The sequence below is a fragment of the Cynocephalus volans genome, chromosome 8 (genome assembly GCF_027409185.1).
Source record: "Cynocephalus volans isolate mCynVol1 chromosome 8, mCynVol1.pri, whole genome shotgun sequence".
NCBI classification, from domain to species: Eukaryota; Metazoa; Chordata; class Mammalia; order Dermoptera; family Cynocephalidae; genus Cynocephalus; species Cynocephalus volans.
This window is the reverse complement of record NC_084467.1, coordinates 85,764,156-85,792,059: the sequence shown is the minus strand read 5'-3', so window position 1 is coordinate 85,792,059 and position 27,904 is coordinate 85,764,156. Positions and strand designations below refer to the sequence as shown.

Below are 27,904 nucleotides of genomic sequence, written 5' to 3'. Positions count from 1 at the left end.
TCTATTGTAGCCACATTCCCCTGCATGGAGGAGAATCATTCCTCTTCTGGCTGCCTCATCCGTCATCTTGACCTACCACACAGTGAAAAATGTTGATCATATTTGCATTAGCTTGTTTAATGAGAAATAGTATATGCTACATACTGAATGTTCATGTTCCCCTAAAACTCATATGTTGAAACCTAATCCCCAATGTGGTGGTATTAAGAGGTGGGGCCTTTGAGAGAGCTCCATCCTTATGAATGGGATTAGTGCCCTTATGAAAGATACCTGAAGGAGCTTGTTAGCCCCTTCCACCACATGAGGACACATAGAAGGCACCATCCATGAGGAACAAGCACCAGACACCAAATCTGCTAGCACCTTGATCTTGGACTTCTCAGCCTCCAGAAACATAAGCAATAAATTTCTGTTATTTATGAATTAACTAGTCTAAGGTATTTTGTGATAGCAGCCCAAACAGACTAAGACAATATGTAGTCCTAACTTCTAGATAATAGCATCTAAATGTAGTCTAACTTTTTGTGATTGAAACTCCCCAATAGTTTATGTAAAACAGGTGGTGATTGTGGTGTTAGCAGAGGATTAATAATGATAAAAAATTTATTAAAGATTTTAGTGATATTTCTACTGTTTCCTAATTATTTTCAAAGAGGTATGAGTGATTTCTTTTTCTTTTTTCTTTTTTTTAAATTTTACTTCTCAAAATACATTGTAGTTGATTTTCATGCCCCTTTACCATTTCCTCTCCCCACTTCCCTCCAGCCCCCATTATATGTGTTCACTTGATTTAAATAGTTCAAGGAATTTTTGTGGATGTTCTGTCTTCTTCCTCCCCACCACCATATGTTTCTTTGTGTGTTTATTTATTTATTTATTTTTAGCTCCCACAAATAAGCAAGGACATGTGGTATTTCTCTTGCTGTGCCTGACTTATTTCACTTAATATAATTTGCTCTAAGTCCATCCATGTTGTTGCAAATGATAGTATTTCATTCTTCTTTATAGCAGAGTAGTATTCCATTGTGTCAATGTACCACAGTTTCCTTATCCAGTCATCAGATGATGGACATTTGGGCTGGTTCCAACTCTTGGCTATTGTAAATAGTGCTGCAATAAACATTGGAGTACAGGTATCCCTTCGGCATGATGATTTTCATTCCTCTTGGTATATTCCCAACAGTGGAATCGCTGGGTCATATGGTAGATCTATCTGTAATTGCTTGAGAAACATCCATACCATTTTTCGTAAAGACTGCACCATTTTGCAGTCCCACCAAAAGTGTGAGTGTATGTTCTTTTTTCTCCACAACCTCTCCAGCAGTTATCATTCTCAGTCTTTTAGACATTAGCCATCCTGACTAGAGTGAGATGGTATCTTAAAGTGGTCTTGAATTGCATTTCTGTGATGCTGAGTGATATTGAGCAGTTTTTCATGTCTCTATTGGCCGTTTGTATATCTTCCTTTCAGAAATTCTTATTCAGCTCCTTTGCCCATGGTTTAATTGGATTATTTGTTTTTTGCTGTAAAGTTCTTGAATTTCTTGTATATTCTGGATATTAATCCTTTGTTTAAGTATATTTTGCAAATATTTTCTCTCACTCTGTTTGTTGTCTTTTCACTCTGTTGATTGTTTCTTTTGCTGTGCAGAACCTTTTTAGTTTGATATAATCCCATTTGTTTATTTTACCTTCAGTTGCCTGTGTTTTTGGGGTCCTATTCATGAAGTCTGTATTCACTCCTACATCGTGGAGTGTTTCCCCTCTGTTTTCTTTAAGGAGTTTTATTGTTTAAGGATGTATATTTAATTCCTTAATCCATTTTGAGTTGATTTTGATGTATGGTGAAAAGTATGGATCTAATTTCATTCTTCTACATATGAATATCCAGTTTTCCCAGCACCATTTGTTGAAGAGGCAGTCTCTTCCCCAGTGTGTGGACTTGCTGCCTTTGTCAAAGATCAGATGGCTCTAGGTGTATGGGTTTGATTTCTCGGTTCTCTATTCTATTCCATTGATCCATGTGTCTGTTTTTGTGTCAGTACCATGCTGTTTTGATTATTATAACTTTGTAATATAGTTTAAAGTCAGGTAGTGTTATGCTGCCAGCTTTATTTTTTCTCCTCATGATTGCTTTGGCTATGCCTAGTCTTTTGTTATTCCGTATAAATGTCTGGATAGCTTTTTCCATTTCTGAGAAAAATGTCATTGGAATTTTGATGGGGATTGCATTGAATCTGTAGATCACTTTGGGTAATATGGACATTTTCACAATGTTAATTCTTTCAATCCAAGAGCATGGGATATCTTCCATCTTCTTGTGTACTCTTTAATTTCTCTCAACAGTGATTTGTACTTCTCTTTGTAGAGATTTCTTACATCCTTGCTCAGCTTTATTCCTAAATATTTTATTTTTGGGGTGGCTGTTGTAAATGAGCTAGGTTTCTTGATTTCTTTTTCTGCATGTTCACTGTTGGAATATAGAAATGCTACTTATCTTTGTGTGTTGATTTTGTATCCTGCAACTTTGCTGAAATTATTTATCAACTCTAGGAGTTTTTTTATAGAGACTTTAGACTGTTTATTGTATAGGATCATATCATCTGCAAAAAGGGACAGCTTGACTTCATTGTTTCCAATCTGGATTCCCTTTATTTCCTTCTCTTTTCTGATTTCTCTGGCTAGTACTTCCAACACTGTGTTGAATAGGAGTGGAGAGAGTGGGCTAGTTCCTCCTTGTCTAGTTCCTGCTTTAAAGGGGAAAGCTTTCAGCTTTTCCCCATTCAGGATGATATAGGCAGTGGGCTTATCATATATCACTTTAATTATGTTGAGATACTTTCCATCTATGCCTAAATTCTAGAGAGTCTATATCATGAAAGGATGTTGAATTTTGTCAAATGCTTTTTTATTATCAATAGAGATGATCATGTGGTTTTTGTCTTTGCTTTTATTAATGTGGTGAATCACATTTATTGATTTGCATATGTTGAACCAACCTTGCATCCCTGGGATGAAACCCACGTGATCGTGGTGTATAATTTTATGTATGTGTTGCTGTATTCTATAAGCTAATATTTTATTGAGGATTTTTGCATCTATTTTCATCAAGGATATTGGCCTGTAGTTTTCTATTTTTGATGCATCTTTGTCTGGTTTTGTTATCAGCATGATGTTTGCCTCATAGAATGAGTTCGGGAGAATGGCCTCTGTTTCAGTCTTTCAGAACAGGTTGTAGAGAATTGGTATCAGTTCCTCTCTGAAGGGTTGGTAGAACTCTTCAGTGAAGCCATCTGGTCCTGGGCTTTTCTTTGTTGGGAGACTTCTGATAACAGCTTCAATCTCTCTTATTGTTATTGGTCTGTTCAGACTTTCTATATCTCTTGGCTCAGTTTTGGTAGTTTGTGTGCATCCAGAAATTTATCCATATCCTCCAGATTTTCAAATTTGTTGGCATATAATTGTTTATAGGATTCTATATATATGTTTATATGATTCTCTAATGATTCCTTGTATTTCTAAGTGTCAGTTGTAATATCACCTTTTTCATTTCTAATTTTTGTTATTTGGGTCTTCTCTCTTCTTAGTTAACCTTGCTAAAGGTTTGTCGATTTTATTTATTTTTTCAGAAAACCAACTTTTTGTTTTGTTGATCTTTTGAATTGTCTTTCATGTTTCTATTTCATTTACTTCTGCTCCGATCTTAATTATCTCTTTCTGTCTACTAACTTTACATTTGGATTGTTCTTGTTTTTCTAGATCTTTAAGGTGAAGTGTTAGGTTGTTTATTTGCCATCTTTCCATTCTTCTGGAGTAAGCATTTAATGTGATAAATTTCCCCCTTAATACTGCTTTTGTAGTATCCCACAGGTTTTGATATGATGTGTCATTATTTTCATTAGTTTCAGTAAAATTTTTTGATTTCCTGCTTAATTTCTTATTGGACCTGCAAGTCATTAAATAGAATGTTGTTTAATTTCCATGTGTTTGTATAGTTTTCAGAGTTTCATTTATTATTGATTTCTAATTTTAATCCATTTTGATTGGAAAAAATACATGGAATAATTCCAGTTTTTTTTACATTTTGAGACTTGCTTTGTGACCTAACATTTGCATGTGGTGAACTAACCTTGCATTCCTGGGATGAAACCCACTTGATCATGGTGTATGTGCTGATGAGAAGAATGAACATTCTGAGGTTCTTGGATGGAATGTTCTATAGATATCTGCCAAATCCAATTAGTCTGAAGTGTTGTTTATATCTTGTGTTTTTCTGTTGAATTTTTACCTAGATGATCTGTCCAATGATGAGAGTGGGGTGTTCAGGTCCCCTGCTATTACGATGTTAGGGTCTGTCTCTTTCTTTATATCTAATAGTGTTTGCTTTGTAAATCTGGCTGCTCCAACTTTGGGTGCATATATATTTATGATTGTTATGTCTTCTTGATGGATAGATTCTTTTATCATTATATAGTGGCCTTCTTTATCTCTTTTTAAGGTTTTTGCTTTAATGTCTATTTTATCTGATATAAGAATAGTTACTCCATCTCATTTTTCATTTCTATTTGCATAATATATCATTTTCCTTCCTTTCGCTCTTAGTCTATGTGTGTCTTACAGGTCAAATGAGTCTTTTGAAGACAGCATATTGTTGGGTCCATCTTTTTAATCCAGTCAGTCAGTCTGTGTCTTTTCAATGGGGAATTTAATCCCTTTACATTTAGAGTTATTATTGAAAGGTGTTGATTTACTACTAACATTTTACTGTTTTTTGTTTAGATGTCTTAAGTATCTTTTGTTCCTTTCTTTATAATTTTCAGTTTGTCTTCTATATTTGTTTGTTTCTTGAGGTTATAGATAAACTATTTTTTTTCTCTTTTGTTAGCATTTTTGTTTGGCTGGTTGGTATTGTTCTTTCTTGTGTATTCATGGCAGTGATGGTTGTTTTTGTGGCATCAAACCCAGTACTTCCTTCAGAATTTCTTGTACAGCTGGTCATGTGGTAGTGAATTCCTGCAGTTTTTGTTTGTCTGAGAAATATACTATTTGTCCTTCATTTTGGAAGTATAGCCTTGCTGGGTAAAGTAATCTTGGCTGGCAATTTTTGTCCAGTTAGTGTTTTGAATATGTCATCCCATTCTTTTCTCACTTTTAGGGTTTCTGATGAAAGGTCTGATGTTATTCTGATTGGGGCTCCCTTATAGGTGACTTTCCAATTCTCTTTGCAGCTTTTAAGATTCTCTATTTGTCTTTGAGTTTTGTTAGTTTGAATATCACATGTCTTGGAGAGGACCTTTTTAGGTTGAATGTGTTTGGTTATCTTTGGGCTTCCTGAATCTGGAGATCTGTGACTTTCCCTGTACCAGGGAATTTTTCTACTATTATTTCATTGAATATGTTTTCAATGCCATTTCCTTTTTCCTCCCCTTCTGGAATACCCATGATTCAGATATTTGAGTGCTTAGGGTTGTCAGTTGTCTCCCTTAGATTTTCTTCAATTTTTTGATTCTTATTCCTTTTTTCTGGTCTGCCTGTGTTAATTCAAACAGCCTGTCTTTAAGGTCAGAAATTCTCTCTTCTGCTTGTTCAAATCTGCTGGTTAAATTCACTGTTGTGTTTTTTATTTCATTGAATGAATCCTTCAGCTCCACAAACTCAGCTATATTCTTTCTCAAGGCATTGATTTCTTTGTACACATGTTCTTTCAGATCCTGTATATTTTTTTCTCATTTCGTTTTGTTGTCTAAATGAATTTCTTTGTATCTCATTTAGTTTCCTTAGAATTGTTACTATAAATTCCTTGTCTGTCATTTCAATGACTTCCTGTTCTATAGGATCTAGCACTTGAGAGTTATTATTTTCCTTTGGTGGTGATGTACTTTCTTGATTTTTTATATTTCTGGTATCTTTTCTTTTGTGTTTTGTCATTGTGGCCAGGGGTATCACAGTCCACTCATTTCACCCTGATGTCTGGTTTATATCCTGGAGGGACTGTCGCTTCTGGGTAGTAGGAACTAACATGGGCCAGAAGTCTCACCCTGCCTGTCTTCTCTTGCAGAGCTGGCTTGGGGCTCAGGGTTTGCGAGCCTCTTAGGCCTCCAATGGTGGTGGGGATCTGCCTGGGCCGGAAGTCCTGCCCTGCCTACCTTCTCTGGCTTGGCTGGCTTGGGGTGTGGGGGCTCCAAGCCTCTTATGTCACTCTCTGAGGTGGGGACCTGCCTGGGCTGCAAGACCCACCCCACTTGTCTTCTCCTGTTCAGCTGATTCAGGATGTGGGAACCCCGAGGCTGTTAGGTCTCTCCTAGCAGCAGGACTGGCCTGGGCTGGAAGTCCTGCCGCACCTGCCTTCTCTGGCCAGGCAGGCTCAGGGTTTGTGGGCCCAGTAGCTCTAAAGTCTCTCCATGCAATGGGGAGCCACCTGAACTAGGGTCCTGCTGCATGAGGCTCCCGTCCACTCCAGCACAGATCTCAGGTCCTCCGTCGCTGCTCTTCAAAAGCTGCAAATTGGTCAATCTGTGGGAGAGAGTGAACGAGAAACTGACTACTTCACCATCTTGACCGGAACTCCTCGATATGAGTGATTTCTATGAGCACAATGAACAAAGCAATTGTCCCCTTGAATTATAAAAACATGAAATATTTTCTCCAGGAAAGTATTAAACTCTATTGATTATCTATAACTGAAATTATGTTTTGCTGTTGCAAGTAGAGTTTACATTAAAATTAGTACATGATTTAGGTGCAGGGCAATTAGCTTACTAGGTTAGAGCATAGTGCTGATAACACCAAGCTCAAGGGCTCAGATCCCTACACTGGCCAGCCACCCCCTCTAAAAAATTTTAGTATATGATTTAAACAAATTTAGGTAACTTTTTTTGTGCCTAGAAGAGAACAGAGCTTATATCAAGGCTGCTTAATATTTATTGAAGGGAAAAGGAAATCAAGGTAAGGACAGAAAGAAAGAGAGAAAGGAGAAGATAGGAAAGGAAGGGGAGAAAATGTCTGCCTAACTTCATTTCAACTTTTATATTTTCCTATTTCGCCTTTTAAAGTAGTAGTGCAAATCTGATTTAGAACAGTCACTCTCGATTACTTAATATTCTACAATAATCTATGAGAAAATATCAAGATTAGATACAAAATTCTTAACAGAAGAACATTAATATAGTCTTGTCTTGGCCCTGATTGTTTCAGTATTTTAGAAAAGTCCATGCACATAGAATGGAAGCTTGAGGTAAATTACAACTCTTCTTCAGCACTGGGAGTCGGTTGAAGAGTAGAAGGATCAAACCCAATTGCCATGGTATAATTTGTCCTGGGGGTTTGGAAGACATTTTGCATATGTTCATTAAAGCTAAAATTAAAGACATATTAAAGCCAAAATTAAAGATATAATTCGCTGCTTAATAAATGATATATGTTTTATAACTTTATTAAGGATGCTACCTTCCTTAATTGTTGCAGACCATGATATTTTCAATGAGGTGCATATTAACTGCAGAGATAATAATGTTTCTATATGTTAATTTTAAATGAAAAACACTTGAGCTATTTCTCAGCCACATGGGAGGAATCATTTACATCCTTCAAGGCTTATTTTACCATTAACCCCTTCATTTGAGTAGAGTGGATGGCCATATGTAAAGTATTAATTCTTTTTACATTAGCGCTAATAGCAAGTATTTTAGACCCACTGCTGTGAGAGGATTAAAAGCCACAGCATTAGGCATGCGCCAACATTTCTGAGATTAATCCTTGTTAGAACAACCTAATAGGAACATGTAACTTGATTTTCTGTATACTGATCAGATGCATCTTGTTTCTTTTATCATGTGAAATGAGACTTTACAGAGATAATATCATGTTGCATCAATATGGTGAATTTAGAAAAATGTAACACAATATTATGTTGATCTATTTTGTCCTTTTTACTTTTTACTACTTACATATAAATGCAGGTAATAATGAGGATCTGTGGAAATAGTATATACCCTAAATATGTGGTATTGTGGCCCAGATTATAGATGGATATTCGTGCTTCCTCTAGTCGTGAACTAATGCTTGAAGATCATGTTAAGAATAAGGTGATGGGATTATTTACTTTTGTTTGTTAGAGGGGAATTCAAGTTTTCTTAAGTATTTTGAAAAGAGGAAAGGGAGAATATTTCTGTCTTTTTGTTTCCTACCTCTACCCCACCTCACCCTGCCTTGTTGCCATGTTAGCATAGAAATTATTTCCTGGCCTCTCATCCTCATGTTCACTTTAATTTGAATAGATCCCAGGAGTGATATTCAAATATTGAATAACCAGCAAAGCATGTGCACAGATCAATCAGGAAGTACATCAGCTGTAAATGTTACCTGAAGCAGCTATACCTACTGACTCTTGTGAGAGGTGTTTGAGCTGTTAGAGGGACCCAGATAGGTCAATTAAGTTGCTTACATTTTGTTAAAGTTACACTATTTGTATTATTAACAAATACTGTAAAACATACACACACATATATACATATCTTACAGATAGATATATTTAGATCTTATTCGTGCATGTATAGTTGTAAATATGTGTGCAGGCATATAGTTATATATGTATGTATTATATATACACATGTGCATCTGTCCTCTGTTAACATATGGGTTCTATCTTCTAAAGTTCATACATAACTTGGAATTTACATTAGTAAATTTATAGCAACATTTTTGTCAGATAGTGTAGTACTTTTAAGATATCTAAAATAAATGTTTTTAGTTCCATAAAAAGTTGGTATACAAGAAGGGCTGCTTCATTTTGTTCTGAATTCCAGTCTCTTTTCCTCTTTCCTCCTCCCTTGTCAGTCTGTGCTGTCTCTGGACTCTGAATCTCATGCTATTCCACTTGGCTCTTGGTGTCTTGAGCACACTGAATACACTGCAGTTAGATTTATCTTTCTGCTTAACACTTGACTAGGTCTGATATTCACCAGTTTCTTTACCATTTCAGATGCTGACATACTCCTATTTTTTGTTTGTTTGTTTGTTTTCCATTTTACCTCTAAACTTAGCATGGCATTCTCTATTTTAAAAGAATGAGTGACCGATGTTATTATCTTCATCACTAACAGCTCATTAAAACTAACTAGTTTTGGATGTACATTGAACAGGAATGGACTGGATTGACATACTGGATAGGTTAAAATGTCACTATCCTTTTGAATCAATATTTTTAAACTGATTAATATTTGTTTTAATAGACAGAAAAAGTATAATTTTTAATTATTAAAATTTGTATATAGAGCAGATTCCATTACTAATTTACTTGTGTTGTCTGAGGCAGAGTCGGTGTTCTTAAAATAAAAATGTCAAAATGATTTCCACATCTATGTTTTCCTGTTTTTTCTTCAAAGACTTTTCAAATCAATCAGTTTTTCGAGGACTATGTTAAGTGTTTTAAAAATCAAATAATAAAACAAATTTCCCCACCTAGTAAACAGCACTATAACTTGCTTTATTGATTTTGGAATATTAGTTGACTACCACTGCCAAATTTGGGCTTTTTGAGCTGTTAATCAACAATTAATCAACAGAGATAAGTCAGCTCCTGTGAAAGAAATATACATATTTTGCATTTTCACTGGACACTGATTTCTATAATGGAGGAAACAGGACAAATTTACTTTTTGCCAAGAGTTCATTTAAAAACTTAGGTTACCTGTTATATTTCAATTTTTTACATCTAGTGATATTTAAAATTTTATTTATAATTTGTTCTCTGAGCTGATAAATGATAGATTCACTCATTTCTTCTCTTACCTAAAGCATCCTATATATGCATCCATCCATTCATCCATTCAGTTTTTTATTCTGTCATTCAATAAACATTTGTTGACCATCCCCTATATGTAATGGTGCTATGATAGTCGCTTTACATAATTAATTTCATTTGATCCTCACAATAGTGCTTCAAGATAAATATTAATATCCTAATTTTGCAAGTGAGAAGGCTGATTCCCAGATTTTAAACGACTTGCCAAGGTCAGATTGTTAAAAGTGTTTGGCTCATCTTTGTTTCCTAACACAGTCCTTCCAACATTGGGAGCATTTAATGAACATTTATGAAGGAATGAATGCATAAATAAACTAGAATATATTCTGCTACAGCTAACACCTAGTTAGTAACCACTGAGTACCACAAAAACTTCCAGGTTTATATTATCTCATTTAATCATTATAAAAATCTTAATAAGCTCTTATTAGGATTATATATTATCTCATTTAATCATTATAAAAATCCTAATAAGCTCTGATATTAAGGATCTTATTCTTGTTTTACAGATGAAAGGCCTGTGGGAAATGTGGTAAAGCAACTTCCTTAAGATCACACAGGAAGTAGCGGAGTCAGGAATCGAATTTAAGCTCTGGCCCTGGGTCCATGCTGTTCACCACCATGCTCTTTTTTTTGTCTAGCCTGGTACATGATGCATCTTGAGTGCTCAGAACTCTTCTCTGTGGTGATGGTGGTGATGATGTGGAATTGGAAATTTTGATGTATTGAAAAAGCTATTTAATAGTAATTATAAAAATTTTCAAATTACGGTTGCATGGATTGTCTCTGTAAACCCCTAAAACACCGTATATTCACTGTACTTTTAATAATAAAACCTTATTTTTTATCTTTGTAGAAAAATAATATATGTGCATTTGTGTGCAAATGCATTATCATATATATGTATGGACATATATATAGACATGAATATAGTTACAGATATAGATATAAAACTAATATTTAAACTCGTAATGTCTTTTCTTTCTCTCTTTTTCCCCCCTCTTTTTTCTAGGCAGCTGGTTGGTACAGGCATTGAACCCCAGACTCTTGGTGTTATTAGCACCATGCCCTAACCAATTGAGCTAACCGGCCAGCTCCTCATTTTGACATCATAGTCAGTTTGCATTTTAAAGCCCCCTAAATGTACCAGTATACCTGGATATATGCATTTTGGAAACAGCTAGTCATGATTTTAGTAAATGATGCATTCTTTAATTGCTTAAAAATTATGGTTTTCACATGAGGAAGTCTGTCACAAAATTGTAATCTTGATAAAGAAATTTGAGATAGAAAAACTGGTTCTAGTTTAAAACATGTAGTAGTAAAACAAACCAGTACAGAGTCTGTTTCTGTAGTTGGTTGATCGTCTGTCCACTAAGCTTTGCTTTTAACCCATTGCGTACACATTTTTCAGTATTTAGTTCTGTCAATAGAGGACCTAGAAGCAGTGAGGGTAATGAGGAGGAATGATAGTTTAGATGTATTCTTTCCTGGAATGCCAGTTGAATTAAATCTTTCATTCCCACTGCAGACATACAAATCTATAATCTCCTTTCAAGATGAATCCAGAATCAGGAGTCTGCATTCTTTTATTCTTGGTCAGGAGATTAAAATTGATCACAGGCCACACAAGGGACTTGGCTGTAGTGTCACAGCTCAATGTGGTTAACGAGGACAGCGCTTGCCTTCTGTTTTCCTTAACCGTGCACTTACAAGTTACAAATATTATTGATTCCAGGGGTCATCTGAGGCTGTGGGGAGGTTGTGTGACTTGACAATATTTCGTTGCTTTTAAGGGATAAGAGCTATGAGCTCTTATAGCAGCTGGGACAGGTACAGTTTAAATTTGATGAATGAAGATTTATACTTTTTTGAGCTGGCAAAATCTTTCATGTAGAAATAATGAATGAAAATTTGATAGTTGATTTAACATAGGTCAAATGACTTGCAGTGAAAGAAGGAAAATAACGCTTTATTTATTACCCTTTCATCAAAATGCATTCATGATAGGTTTGTCATTGTAGATCTTTGCTTTTTAAACAAACGAATAGTGCTTAGAAGATACTTTTACAAGACATCATTTAAATGTAAGCAGGCATAGTTTACCTAAAACCATTTGAAAATGTAGCGTGGGTGGGATGATATGTACTACTGATTTTTAAAGCATGTTTTTTTCTTTCTTGTGAATTAAACTGATGTATGAACATTCAGAAAATTTAATGTACCACAAATCATTGTGTGCCAAATTTTCAAAGACCTCCTTTTTTATCTCCATAATGATAGAGTTTATATATGGTACCCTAAAATATATTTTGTGGAATGGTGGAAGAAACAGTGGATGTAAGAGTTTTGACTGGTTTAAATCTGGCTTTACTACTTACTAGTTATGAGATTTTAGAAAGCTTATTTTACTGCCTAGAACCTCAGTTTGCTCATCTTTAAATGGACATAAAGATATCTAGCCCATAGAGCAGTTGCACAGACTTAAATATAGGAGAAATATTTTTAAGTAATAAAATATTCTACAAATGTGAACTTTTAAAATGTTTATTACTACTGAGCTTATACGAGGGTACTTCAAAAAGTTCGTGGAAAGATTTGTATTATCTTTTAATTCTGTTATTCCATGAACTTTTTGAAGTACCCTTATATGTACTTAAGCCTGTATTTAAGACGGTTAGTAGTGAAAAGACCTTCTGAACTAGATTCTCTCTGTTCTTCATAATCTGCAGAACACATTGGCAAGACAGCAATTTAGGGTTGCAAATGAGTCTAGATTGTGGCCAGAGTGTAAACTGGATTGAACTAGACTAAATTGCCGATGTTAGCCTTATGAGCACCATGCTTTCAGAACTCAGGGGCAGGCTGGTTAACTCAGTTGGTTACAGCACCACCTTGTAACACCAAGGTCAGGGGTTCTGATCCCCGTAACAGTCAGCCACCACACACACAAAAAGAAAATACTTATAAGAAGCGGAACTCAAACAACTGAGCATTAGAATATGACTTGTTTAAAAAATATGAAAATAGTTAACAATGATAAAAATGGCCCCCAAACTGTATCTCAGAATATATATTGCCTGTTCAGAAACTGAAAAAAAAAAATTTTTTTTTTTACCAAAGCATTGACTGCTTGGTTCATTAAATCAAAGGCATTTGGGATGTAATTCATTATTTTATATTAACTTAAGAAATATGAGATTTTTATTGATGCTGTCGAAATGTATACTTCATATACTATGATTAGAGTGGTTCAGGTGCTTTTGAATATAATTCAATTTGTGAATGTGTATATAATATAAAGCTTACAGAGGATTAATAATTTCCAAAGAGCAACCCAGAATCTCAATTAGATTTCCCTGATTAACTGACTATCTATCATTACAATAGTTTCTTCACCTAGTAGTGGGAAAGAGAAGACTAAACAGTTTGCCTGTGTAATGTGCTTTAGTTAAAATTAAAAAATGTTCAATATTATTAATTAAACTTCTCATGTCTGTAAGTGCTTCGTAATTCACAAGTCCTCAGAGGAGCTCAGGGGAGGGGGTACTAAATGTTTCATTTCACAGATGAGGAAACTAAGGCAGAGGGAAGTAGGCTGATTTGCTGCACATCACACACCTAATAAGTGAGAGAACCGAGAGCAAATCTAGGATTGCTACCCTAACCATATATTTCTGCTGTCTAGGATTCTGTACTGGTTTTGCTTTCAGGCGTCGGAAAATTTGTGGTGGGATAAACCACACATTAACGTGCCCCTTTGTGGGATTTCCAGATGCAGTGGAGGAGGAATGACTTATTAAAAGCTTTACTATAGATGCATTTCTTTAAGAGTATAAGAGAAGGTCTTCTAAAGATTGTATTTAATCAAACGAATGTTATATGAGCTAAGTTATATCTATTTTGTATTATCCACTCAGAATTGAATTAATGTGGGGTTGCCATTATTGACTAATTCTTACTTCTTAAGAAAGCACTTTAGCGTGAATATATTCTTCATTAATACCAATGCCTAGGAAGGCATTTGACATTTCCTCCTCTGGCAAAATCTTTCTTTCCATACTTTGGCTGGTGCTACCACTAGAATACTTCCCAGTGTTCATATCAGTGTAGGGTTTGTCCCCTTTTTGTTTCAGATTTGCCTAATTTAAATTGATTCTCATATTTACAATACATGTGTTTGTATTTTGTTGCTTTTGTTCTATTTAATATTCTCTTCTAATTAATCCCCTTTGGTTATACATATTACTTCTAATATTAATCGTAGGTCAGTGGCCTTGTACTATACTTAAAAATCAAGAAAGATGAGTTCTAAAATCAGAAGTACTCCTTGGAACACCTGTTTCTTTGTGCTTTATGGTGTGTTTTTATATACTGGATTTTTTGTTGTTGTTAAATCTTGTATCTATTTTTCTTCTGTAGACAACAAGAAAATTTCAAGTGGTACCTCTCTTCTCTTGACTTCCAGCATACCATTTTCTCCTGTCTCTGACTGATTCTTCCTTATAACTGACTGATTCTTCCTCAATATCCATTTTAGCTCCTCCTTTTGTTTTCTTAATGTTGGTGTGTTATCCTAGGCTCCCCCCTTGGCCGTCTTTTCTGTTTACTATATGTACTCTTTCTCAATCACCTCATTAGCATCCTTGGTTTCCAGTACCATCTCTTTGCCAATAATTTCCAAATCTGTTTGTCCAGACCAGATTTCTGTCATGAGCGTCAGATTTAAATTTGTACCTATTTATTACCTATAGGACAACTCTCTTGCATGTCTCACACACCATTAAATATGTTCAAACTGGAATAACATTGTTCCTCTAGAATCTGCCTCTCTTCCATACTGTACCACAGTAAAGCACATCACCATTGAGGTACCCACCAAAACAGAAAGTTGAGATTCACCTTTGACCATGACATTCCCTCTACTCCCTACAACCACTAGGTATCAAATGCTATGAAATAAACTCCCAAATATCTTGAGGATATGTTTTTATTTTTCTGCATCCCCACTGTCAGTATTTTAGTACGAGTCCCATTTTTTCCCATTAAAGTTACAGTAACAGGAAAAGAGAGTAAAAACATACCTCTAGGGAATCTGGAGGCTCAGTTCCAAATGTCATGTATAGAATTTCTTTGAAGTATTAAAATTTTATTCAAGATTTGTATTTCATTCCTCAATATCTCTATATATGTCTTAGTATAAACACTATAATTTAAATTACTTATCTTCAAGTAAAATTCTTGCTCCAGGAGCATAAGCTGTGTTTATACTAAGTCTGTGGACACCCCCTGCAATGCCATGTTAGTGAAGGTTACTAGTAATCCAGGTTGAGAAGTCCAAGGTAAGTTTTCAGTTCTTATCTGACTTTATGCAGCATTCCCCTTACATGATCTGCCTCCTTCCATTCTTATTGCCTGCAAATTAATTCTGCACACCACTACCAATTTGTCCTTGTTAATCTACAAAGCTGATTATATCATTTTCCCAAGTGTCTGCTCAGTGTAAAATCCAAACACTCTGGCCCTTCATGTTCTGGTCTCTACTTTCTGTTAGGATTTGAATATTGCTTTTCCCTGTTCCCTCCTGTCTGTTCTCCTGACCATACCTAGTTCTAGTCAGATTGAAATCATACACCTTCATACCTTTGTGTGTACTGCTCATTCTTTCTTATATTCTAACGCTGAAAACATTCATCTTTTAAGATTCAGCTTAAATACGTTGTCTTCAGTCCAGGTGAAGTGCTCTGTGTAACTGCTCCTGTAATGATCTATGCATCCCTCTCTCATAGCATGTAGCTTGCTCTATACTAAATTTTTGATTACATGTCCTTCTCCCACTACACTGGAAGCTATTACTCTACGTGTTCCCAGCACCTAATATGTTGTCTAGCCCATAGTAGGTGCTCAATAAATGTTAATGAATAAGTAGTTAAATAAATTAAACATCCAATATGTCTATTTCCAGCTGCTCTTAATCACAATTCTTAAAAAATTACAGCTGGTATTCAAATCTAAAAGTTGAATATTATAGACTTTTTTTTTTTTACATAACAAAAATTTCAGACTAGATACGTAATGACTTTACATTGAACCTGCCAAGTTTTACATGATTAATTACCAATATTTAAGGAAATTTCAATTGGGACTAAGTTTTAAAAAGTGTCTGTAGTTTTTGTTGTCATTATGGTTGTTGTTATGGCATTTTACATTAAAATTGTGTTAAAAATCAAGGGAGAGAAAAATACCAAGGAAGTAAAATATGAAAATGATAGGATTTTTTAAAACTTTAAAATACATTAAAGTCAGCTCATTCGTTAGCATTTTCCATATGCCAGTCACTGTGCTAAGCAATTATTATGTTATTGAGATATATTATCTAACTCAATCTCCTTGCAAGGCAGGTTTTACAGATAAGGAAAATGACACTTAAAATTCAAATAACTGTGATTATGCAGGGTTACATACTTAGTATTTAGTGGAGTAGTGATATGAACATAGTTATGGCTGACATTAAGAAGCGGTGCTTCCCATTGTACTGGGCCTAATATACTTACATTCTTATATAAACTTGTATGCATTCATGGTGTATAGCGATTGTCAGGTGCGAATAATTACATTGCACATTGATATTTATGATCACAGTCTGTGCACTTGGAATGGCATTTGCTATATGGTGCAAGGTAATTGATTTACTTTTATGGGGAATGTGATTTTTTAACCATTTTTGAGTCACAGGTCCTTAGAGAATGTAATGAAAGGTATGGATTTTCTGTACACATATACAATAAAATGCATGCTTATGCAAAGGTATATGTTTTTGATAGTCTTGGATTCCCTGAAAAACTCAGGCAATATGCAAATACCTGTTTCTAGGTAATCTACCTATTTTGTGGATGGACAAACTGAGGTTCAAGAGGGTCAACAATGTGTTTCTGGAATTGTTGATCTGATGTACTCATCAAGAATGTCTTTTGGAAAGTGATTATCTTGTGGAATTTTCTGAACTCCTAGAAAAGTATTCTAATTTCAAGTCTTACTCAGCAACTTGTCAGTAATACTAAATGCATTCTAAGTATATTTAAGCATGGAAATAATTTAATATTTTTCTTATATGTTTTTCTTGTAAAAATTTATTGAGATAAGTATTGTCTTGGAAAATTTATAAATTACAGTAATTATTTAGAGTAAGATAAAAGAATTTTGCACAAAAATTGATCATTTAAAGTATAAGAGGAACAAGCATCATTAAAATGAAATGACACTGAGCTGTGAAGATAAGACAAAAGATAAAATAATCATATGGTAGCATGACCAATATCTATGCTTGCGTATTACATTTTCTACCTGTAAAATTAAGTTATTTCGGCAGTTATGTTAATTTGTTCACTTAACAGTTCTATAAGGAGATACAGTTTTGTAACATTTCACTTTAAAAATGAGGAAACAGTTTTAAAGTTTAATGATTTGGACTTGAACTTAGAGCTATGTAAGTAACAGAGTCCGGAGTTCATTAGAGAGGTCTTCTTGTTTTGAACTGAGCAGCTCTCCATTGTTTCACAGACATGTCTGGGGAGAATCACACAGATTTAGAAAGCAAGTTCCAGCAGCTGAGAAGTTGTTCAGCAAGTGCATTTGGTGCATGGTCTTTATTTTAAAAACTGCTTCTCACTTCCTCAGGCTTGCATTGTTTTACTCTGCAGAGCTTAGAAGGCCAGAGCATCCTTGGGTAATTCAAAATGATTCTTAGCTTTCATTTCAGATTTAATCCATGACCCTAACTCTTGCATTGTGTTTCACTTCATTTTGTTCCAGTACTATAGCGAGGATTAGTTTGGCTTATAAAGGAAACCATTTAAATGTATTATCTAAATGCATGTTATGTTAAAAATTATTGCATTAAGTTTTTCATATACAGAACACTTCAGTCTCAATATGATTGCAGAATTTTGTAGAACAATTACAGATAAAGAGGTTACCAGTGCCTGTACTTAAGAATTCATTTGAATAAAAAAACGTGGAAGAACAATTTTAAAAAATACCTTGCAGAAAGTAACTAATACAATACAATGAATGTGTGGTACATTTACTGGTGATTAACACATTAGTAATACTTATGAGATTACATTTTTAAAGGGGTCTTCTTCCTTCTACAGAATGTGTGTTTATGGTGCCAGCTTTAATGTTATTTCCTGCTGTGCAGTTCAATAGAATATGTTTTTAGGTGGTTGGTTGAAGGTTTTTTTCCTTATGTATGTCGATGGAGATAAGTGTTTTAATTACTTTTTTAATGTCTGTGCTTTTGTATTTTTCTCCTCTCTTCCCTTTTATTTCCTGCTGTTGAGATTACTGCCTCATCTCCACAGCAGGTGGCTGTTGCAAATTTGTTTTCTTTGTAAGCCTGGTAGATTTATTTTGTAATATAACTGTTCTTTTTTAGTAATTTATTATTAATGATTTCTTTACTTTGGAATATAGTATACTTACACAGTCCCAAATAGTAATTTCCTAACACCATCTAAGAACTCCAATCATTAAGGAAATAAACCTTTCTCTGAGGCATATTGTTTGAGTTTTTTGCTATCAATGTGGGGATAAAATTTAAGGAAATTGTTTTATAGTAAAAGCCAAATGAGTCGAAGAGATGGAGAAAAGAGAAGGGAGGGAGATAAAGAAGAGAAGAGAAAAGGGCCAAGAGACAAAGCACACTTTAATAAATAATACCAAAAATCAAAAGAATCAGTATAATTTTGTGACAGAAACATGAAATTACATTAATATATCTTTTCTAGAAAAGGGATCTTAACTAGACCTTATGTTTATGTTAAAATTAAATTTTAATCATTAAAATAACTTCTGCTAATTATAAGAAATTTGGAATATCACAGAAGTAAAAAAAAAAAAGTCATCTTTTTTTATTGTCCAAAGAGTTTGTTGTTTTCTTTCATGAAATTACAGGATATTTATTACAGATAAAAAAAAAAATCTTTGAGAGGAGTTTTAACCACTCAGATTTAATTTATTTCGTATGGGTTTGTACTTGTTAATACATTGCTTTGTTGTTATTTTTATATTCTTCCTCACCTGTACATAATGTAAATTGGAGTCTGATAGTAAGTTCTCATACATAGCTATATGAACTGATCTCATTGGTGTGATAGAATTCATACATTTTTTTTTTACATGAAATATAAAAGCCAATTGAAATACATTTGTAACAACTTTATAGGAATTATCATTTTTGGTTATTTCATTCTCTTTTCCAACATTTCCTAATTTTGCTATATTAAAAATAAATACAAAAAGAAGACCTTAGTTCAGTATCTATCAGATTTTCAAAATTGCTTTAAGAATGAATGCTCAGTACTCCACATAGTTCTGGACTTTATCGTTTTATGTGTTTTGTACAGAAAAATACCTTGTGTCATGAGAAAAAATTATGATTTGAAATGGTGACTCCATCATAACATTTTTAAAAATTATTCATCTTGTTATGTTCTAACTAATTGTGTGATACATGCAATTAATGCATGTGGTCACATTGAGAGAGACTAGACAGCAGTTATACAAAACAGATGTTTAATGGGGATTTGAAAAATCAATAAAATGAAAACTATTGTGATGCATGGTGATCTAATTTCATATGCGCTACATTGAATCACTCCATTCTTTCTGAATTCAGTCTGAACACTCAGAACTAAATGTATTTACAGTGAGGTGTCAGAGAGAAGATGGGGAATTTTATTGAGAAAAGAATCACGATAGGGTACCATTGATCAGTTCTCTTTCTAATCAATATATAGATCCTAGAATGATAACCCATATAGCACTATTGTCCCTTGGAAGGAAGGTATACATCCTTTGAGTCATATAAGTGATTTTTAAGTGACAGATGAAAAACTTTATAGTTCATCGTGGAATTGTGGACTGATTAGGTCCTTGAAAGGCATATTTTACTTCTATACTATAGTCCCAAGTGCTTGGGCTTGATATAGGAAAATAGTTTATCTTTTGTAATACATATATAAACATATATACACATAGATACTTATATTTATGATCTTATGCCTACATTTGTACATCTTATATACAACCATCTAAATAGCTCCGTGTGATTAATTGCAATATCTTCTGTGTTTGAAAATGTTCACTATGAATCTCTTTATCATGTTAGTCTTTATTTTCTATAGTTTTTATATTTTACCCAAGACAGTAATAATGACTTACATTTGAATGTTGTTTTAGATTTACCAGAGTGCTTTATATGTACTTTCTACCTAATTTTCAGAACAACCCTGTACAGCAGGCAGGGTTATCTTCATTCTAAAATCAAGGAACTTGAGAGACATGGTATTAAGCAATTTTACCCAAGTACTGCTACAAAGTGGAAGTATGGAGACTAAAACTCAGTTCTCCAGACTCCTAGGTCAGTGCACTGTGAGAAATGATGTTATCCTTACTGCTCAAATTTGAACGACACATTAAACATTAGAGGGTCCTCATCTCACTAATTTCCTGGTCTTTTTATTTATTTATTTATTTATTATTATTTTTTTTGTGTGTGTGGCTGACCGGTATGAGGATCCGAACCCTTGACCTTGGTGGTGTCAGCACCACTACTTTCCTGGTCTTGATGCATATGTGGTTTGAGTCCACTGCAGTCTGTCGAGTGAGTGAGGTTAGAAGAATACCTTGTGTGGCCACAGCCTTTCATTGTAGCCAAAGATGCTAAGTTTCATGGACTGTGATACTAATCTGTCCCAAACTAGCCATTTAAATGTGTAATGACATTAACATTAAGTTAAAGGTTAGATGAACTTTTAATTTACGTCTACCCACATATATCATTTTATTAAATAAAGGCTTTTAGGAAGAGAATGAAAATGAAAGAAAAAATTTATTCCACAACTATGCAAAGAGCTTTTCATAGCTTTTTTTTTCATGTTATTCTCTCAACAATCCTGTGATGAGCTGCTGCTGCACAGGAAAAACAATTTACTTGGCCAAGATCATAATAGCTAGTAAGTGCTAGAACTAGAATTTTAATGCAGAAAGTCTGACTTCAGAGATTTTACTATTATCCAATACACTGCTTGAAAATAATTATTCAGTTGACATTAATATGTTTTAAAACATTCAATAAACAAAAATAAAGGAAAGCAACCATTACATGGACTTTTACAAAAACACAGGTGGAAGTTAGCCTGATGTCCCTTGGTGAAAGTTTGTTTAATGAATCCATGTTTAATCTGCACATTTTAATCCTCCTCCTAATGCGGCATCACTCCTCAATCTAGGGTTAGAAAATAAGGACTGAGATAACGCAACCCACTTTCTTTTTTGAGAAGAGAATGAAATATGAAAAACTTAAGACTTTGCCATCAGCTACATTTTGCTGTTTTCATCCAATAAACTTGAGAGTAGTCACATAATCAGTGGTGTTTTATTTCTCTACTAAATTCTTCTTATTGGAAAAGCACTTGTGAGAAGTAATAAGAATTGACGTATCTGTAGAGTGAGTTCAGAATTCTAGGACACTACCCATTTCTGTAAGCCACAGCCTTTTGCAAGGAACCAGAGGCAGTTTCTCAGTGGTATGTGCTGTTTGCTCCACTTTCATGAGATTTGTGAGGCTATCTCCAAAGACAGGTCTATCTGATGCCTGTCTTTCCCATCATGGCTTAGCTGTCGCTCAAGTGGATGCCTTCAAGAAGAAGAGGCATTACACAAATGCTTGCTCGATTCAATTAAAATGAGTAAACGACCCAGTGAAGTAACATGAGCAGACATTGTAGAACCTGAATAATTCTTAAACACATCTTACCACAGCTATGAACACTAAGCCTTAAGAGCTTATTCCTCCTTCATTATTTACTAGATGACATATAACAGAATATTTAATATCTTGTTAATGTTAATTGAAGTTCTGCAAAACTTGATGTGAGCATAGGAAAGAGTTTACCGTATATACACGATGTTATTTATTCTGTTTTTTTATTCTGTTGTTCTAGAGGGGACAAAGAGATGCTTTGGAAACAAACTAGGGATACATATTTCAAAGAATATCGAATAGTGAAAAATAAACAGCAGATACCAGAGGGGAATGCACTCAAGATGGAAAACATTGCAGAAAGGAATTATAGTAGAGAAAATCACAAAACAAAAATGCAGCCGAGAGAAGCAGCCTTGTCTTTTCCACCACTAGATTGGGAACTGGCCACAGACACATTTTGTGTTGTGTGAACATTTATAGCCTTACACTGAAACTTAATACATATATGCTGAGTGATGAGTTTAGATATCACTGGCTATGTAGCATCACATTATAACAGGGCTTAATTGTAACCTTATTCATGAGAAAGGCAGCATTTTGAAGTTAGAGAATAGATTCTGCAGTCGGACTGTTTCGGTTAGAAATTGGCTGCTTACTAGTCCTGTGACCATCAGCAAAGTTATTTAATTTTTATGTGTCTAAATTTCCTCATATCTAAAATGTGGATAATAATAACATTAGTTATCTCAGAGTTATTTTTTAGAATTAAGATAAGACAATATATACAAATCACCTATATTCCAGGCATTTAGAGTAGTGCCTGCAGTCGATACATGTTAAATTAGATTTTCTGTAATATAAGCAAATTTTTCTTTCTTTCTTTTTCAGAGAACTTGAAAACCGTTTCTCAATAATTCTTAAAAAGGTGTTCCTCTGTATAAATACATGCTGAGACACCAAAAACTTCAGTAACTAGGGGAACAAAGAAATTATCTGGCCCTCTTGAATGACAAAGAACATTAATACATATACTAGGCTGAGCTGTTTTGTTTGTCAAATCTTTGTCAATTTCTCTTTATTCATACATTCTCTTCTTCCCACTGAAAGCTGAATTAAAAAGTCATTTCAGTGTCATTTTCAAATCATCCTGGTATAGACACATACCTTATTTATTAATATGCCACCTACTCTCAGGGAAATCTTCCTTTGATAGATGGATATTTGCAAGTTTCATTATATTTCATATTTCACTTAAGGTTGCCTCATTTTTCTTTCTTTGTAGAACTTTATTTAAATTTGTTAGAGTTTATTACTTTACTTTGATTTAAGCTTTATTGTTTCCTTTCCATGAGATGCGAAGTTTGAAAGAATTGATATACTGCAGAATATGCCTACCTTAATAGCTAATGTTTATTGAGCATTCATTATGTGCAAGGTCTTATGTACACACACACACACACACACACACACACACACACACGGATATATATATATATATATTAAATATCTCTTAAATATCACATCTATGAGAGAAATGTGGTCATTATATCTGCTTTAGAAATGAAGTAGTAGAGAATCAAAGAGATTAAGAAACTCAATTTCAGGCTTCACCAGGAAAACAGAAGCATTAGGATTAGTAGAGGACCGATAGGTAGGTAGGCAGATAGATAGATAGATACAGAGATGATTTGTTTTAAAGAATGGCTTATGTAATTGTGGGAGCTGGCAAGTCAAAATTCTGTAGGGCAGGCCAGGAGACTGGAAACTTTCAGGAAGGAGCTGATGTGAGATAGTGTTTGTTCTTCCTCAGGAAAACCTCAGTTTTGTTCTTAAGATTTTTGACTAGTTGGATAAGATCCACCCACATTACTGAGGTAATCTCCTTTACTTAAAGTCAAGTGATTGTAAAATTAATCACATCTACAAAAGGCCTTGACAGCAACACCTAGATTAGTGTTTGATTGAATAACTGGGTTACTTTAGCCTAGCCAAGTTGACACATAAAACTAACCATCAGTGGAACTTATACAAGATCATGGAGATGGGACACAGGGGAGGAATGACTCACACCAAAGTCCTTATGGTGACAAAGACCCTCCTCCTGATCACAGCACAGCATCATGGTTAGAAGAAGATAGGGCACCTGTGCTGGTGGGGGCAGGCTACTAAGGCATCTTCGAGGAGAGCTTCAGATGCACTGCCATTTGCAACAACATGGATGGACCTCGAGAAAATTATATTAAGTGAAACGAGTCAGGCCCAGAAAGAAAAATACCACATGTTCTCACTTATTGGTGGGAGCTAAAAATTAATATATAAATTCACACACACACACACACACACACACACACACACACACACACAAAAAAAAAAAAAAAAAAAAAACGGGGGGGGGGGGAGAAGATATAACAACCACAATTACTTGAAGTTGATACGACAAGCAAACAGAAAGGATATTGTTGGGGGGGGGAGGGAGAAGGGAGGGAGGTTTTGGTGATGGAGAGCAATAATCAGCCACAATGTATATCGACAAAATAAAATTTAAAAAATAAATAAATAAATAAAATAAACCTGAAAAAAAAAGAAGAAGAAGATAGGGCACCTGTGCTGGTGGGGGCAGGCTACTAAGGCATCTACGAGGAGAGCTTCAGATGCACTGTCCTAGGACATAAGGGGTTATTGCTACCCATGTGGAAAAGAAGGGCTCCATGGACTATGTGTGTGTGACCTGGGGTGTGGCTAAGTAGGCTGCAGAGATGACATAATCATAATGATCCTATACAGTCATTGGCTCATTTTTCCTCTCCTTAAGACAACATTCATAGCTCAGAACATCTAACTGATGTCCTCTTTGGCATTTACAGGGAGAATCTGATACAATCAATGTTAACTTCATTACAGTGATAAATGCAGAATGAGGTGGCAGCACAAGAAATTCAGTTGTCCTTGTCAGTGTCTTGATCCAAATGGAAAAATGAAATTTAAATTTTACCAAAGCATTTTTCTTGTGAAATAGTCCTTGCAGGAGAGGAAAAGTCATCTCTGTGGGTCCAGTGGTGTGTTGAGTAAGAGCACCTTGAGCTTCTTCAGATAACAGTTATTTTAACAGTGGTTATAGAAAATAGCTACAGACAGGAAGCTCCCTCTCTGCCTTCACCATAGTAAGTAGTGTAAAAGCTCAGATTAGGAGTTGGTAAAGGAAGGATTTCAGACCTTATTTGCCAGTATCTGTGGAACTTTTATCCATCACTTACATTCTCTGCGTCTTGTTTTTTATCCACCTTAAGGGTTTTTGCTTATCGCATCACCTTGCAATTGCATAGCACTTCAGGTTGTTTTTCTTCTTGTTTGTGTTTTTTTAAACATGAAAATGAAGTGGTATAGAACATATGCTCTCTCTACAGTGCCCTAAGATGAGAGAGGAGACATAGGTCCTTATTTAAATCTTGATATGTAGCATATGTATATGTTGGTTTGACTAATCAAGTGTAGCCTAAACTACAGTCATCTTTTAATAGCTTTCAGGAAAAAATTGTCATTAGGAAGTCTTCAAGTACATATTTGCCTATTTTTATAGCTCCCTCCTCCCCCGTCCACTACCCAGGTTTTCTAAAAGAATCACACAAGCAACCGCACATTTGTATAATCATTGTCATGTTACCAGTATACCTCAGGAATATTCTTCTATGTCAGAAAATGAAAGAACAGTCTTATCCCTATTTCATTTATAGAGAAGCCGAGGCAAGGGCAAGTCAAGTGGTGTGCCCACCTTCCTTGGTAATTAAAATAATTTTAAAAAGAAAAGGTCTTGAAATAATCTGTGAGCAAATCTTTTGGGGGATGGGATGGAGAGAGTGCTGAACAAGGATGAAAAATGTTCAGTTTAATTTGAAGAGACAGCAGTGGTTTACTGCTGGTTACACAACCTACAAGAACCTTTAACTTTCAGATCATATGTGGCATCTGCCTTACCTCACATGGCAAAAGTCATTTAGGGGCCATGCTTATTACTCTGTGTCCACCAGCAACCACCCATTACCCTTTATTTAATTATAAAATGAACTACTACCTCTGTTGAATGGCCCATTGGTAGAATGAGTTTGGGAAGTAATTAAATTAAACTGCATATTTCACCTGTGTTTACGGAATAGAGATGAATTATTTCTCCACTTTCCTAGGATGGGTTGACTGCTATATGATTTGCTTTGTTTATACTTTGAAAAAAAATTTAGTCTGCTATTTTTTTTTCTTTACAAAATTTTGATAATTATTTCCTAATTATATAGTTGATTCATGCATGTTGTAGAAAATCTGGAAAATAAGGAAATAATAAATAAAAATAAAAAGAAATAAAAAATAAAATATCTATAATCCCATCACGAGATATGATCACTGTTAAGACACAGTTTATACATTAATTTTTACAAAATTTGATACAGAGTTTTGTATTCTGCTAGTTCATTTAGCACTGTGTTTTGACTACGGGTACTATATATTTCAAATATTCATTTTAATGGATGCATTTTGTTCTGTTGTCTTTTTCTTTTTTAAAGTAAAATTCATTTATTTATTCAGTTGGCATTTGGGTATTCTCCCATTCTTTTTTTTTTTTTCATTGATCATTTTTGTACATTATATCTTTATTTGCATATCTTCGTGTTTTCTTAGAACAGATTCAAAAGTCTTTTCTAGAAATTAATCACCAATGTATTTCTCCCAAAACAGTATGATAAGTTTCATCTCTACCCTTGCTGTGTGGTTTACTTTTCTTAAATCTTTTACTTTTTAACAGAGAAATCATATCTCATTATTTTAATCAGTAGCTTTTTACAGATGGAGTTAATATTTTTAGTGCTTATAACTATTTACATTTTTTCCTCTCCCAATTTTCATTATCCTTTGTTTATGTTTCTGTTGGAAAGCTAATATTTTTCAACTGGTATTGAAAAACTTTGTATAGTAAAGACATTTTACTATTTGTTAAAATATTTTCTGGTTAATAATTTGTATTTTAATTTGTTTATAATATTTTTGAAATGTAGAAGTGGTTGATTTTTGTGGTAAAATATATATTTTTCCTTTGAGGTTTTCTTTCCCCTTTTTTTTTTTCCTTAGAATGATCTACCATGTTCAGGAATTAGATAAATACTACCTACATTTTCTTTTAGTTTTTGTTATGGATATTTTAAATACTTAGCACTTTAATACACCTGAAACTTATTTTTATTTATGAAATGAAGAAAGAACATAACCCGTTTTCCCCTTAATGCTATGTATATGTGTGTGTACGTGTGTATATCACAATATGTTTCTGTGTATGTATATGTGTACATGAATGTGTGATTTATGATGTATGCTTACTTATGTATTAAATGTATGCTCTGAGGTCTGTTATATTGTGATATCTATATTTTTGTGTGGATTTGCTTATTTACATATATTTTTTTCTTTAAGAATCACATTATTTCAAAGATCATAGCTTTCATTGTTTTAATAACAATTAGGAAAAGACCCTCCTCCTGCTAATGACATCTTATAAACTTCATTAATTAGGTTTGCCAGAACCCAATAAAGACCATATCTTCAAAGGCCTGACGCAGGACCAGGGGTTTTACACATCCAAAGACTTTTTGCCACTTGTCGCCAAAGGCAGTAAAGCAGGTATAACATATTGTCTTCTATTTTTAATATTGTCTGTGTTGTTTTATGTATTATAAATTTATATTAAGTTCAAACTCAGTAGGACATTGTTCAGATCACAAATTGATCCTTGAATAATACCAATGTAAAGTTAAAAAAACAAAAACTTGAAGTAAACTAGCCAGAATTATCTATTTGTTCATTCTTCCAATAAAACATCATCAAAAGGATTTTTCACTGTTATTACATACAGTTAGTTCGAAACTACATCATAAAAAACTGCTTCAAAGTAAGAGAGTACTTAAACATTGGAAGCTGCTTTTAAAAGAAATGGCAGGAGCTTCAGTTTGGGAACTCTTTTAAAATAGGATGAATCATCACATATCTTACGTGATTTGTGACCACACAGGCAGAAAGATTCAAGATCTCTTCTTAAACAGTAATATTATGAAGTGAAAGTAGAAGATATTGATAGACACCCTATCACTTCATATATCCCAAGAAGAACAACCTGAAACTAAGTGTATACCAGGCCTTGGCTCAACTACACTCATTGTCTTAGATATAAAGAAGCTGTAATATTTTCTCTAAAGCCAAGTAATCTAAAGCATTTAAGCCTATATTTTAGAAGAAGTCTGTGCTATAGCTGTTCTTACATCTAATTCATGTGGAAAAGGTAAGAACTTACATTT

General features: G+C 34.2%; 1 protein-coding gene across 1 annotated transcript in view; it reads left to right on the top strand.

The window, feature by feature from the left end:
- The window catches only part of DPYD (dihydropyrimidine dehydrogenase), an 855,274-nt gene that overhangs the window by 345,724 nt on the left and 481,646 nt on the right, over window positions 1-27,904 (top strand). Inside the window, exon 9 of the mRNA XM_063105846.1 lies at window positions 27,126-27,233. Coding sequence (XP_062961916.1) covers window positions 27,126-27,233 — 108 coding nt within the window. The remainder of the gene's footprint in view (window positions 1-27,125; window positions 27,234-27,904) is intronic.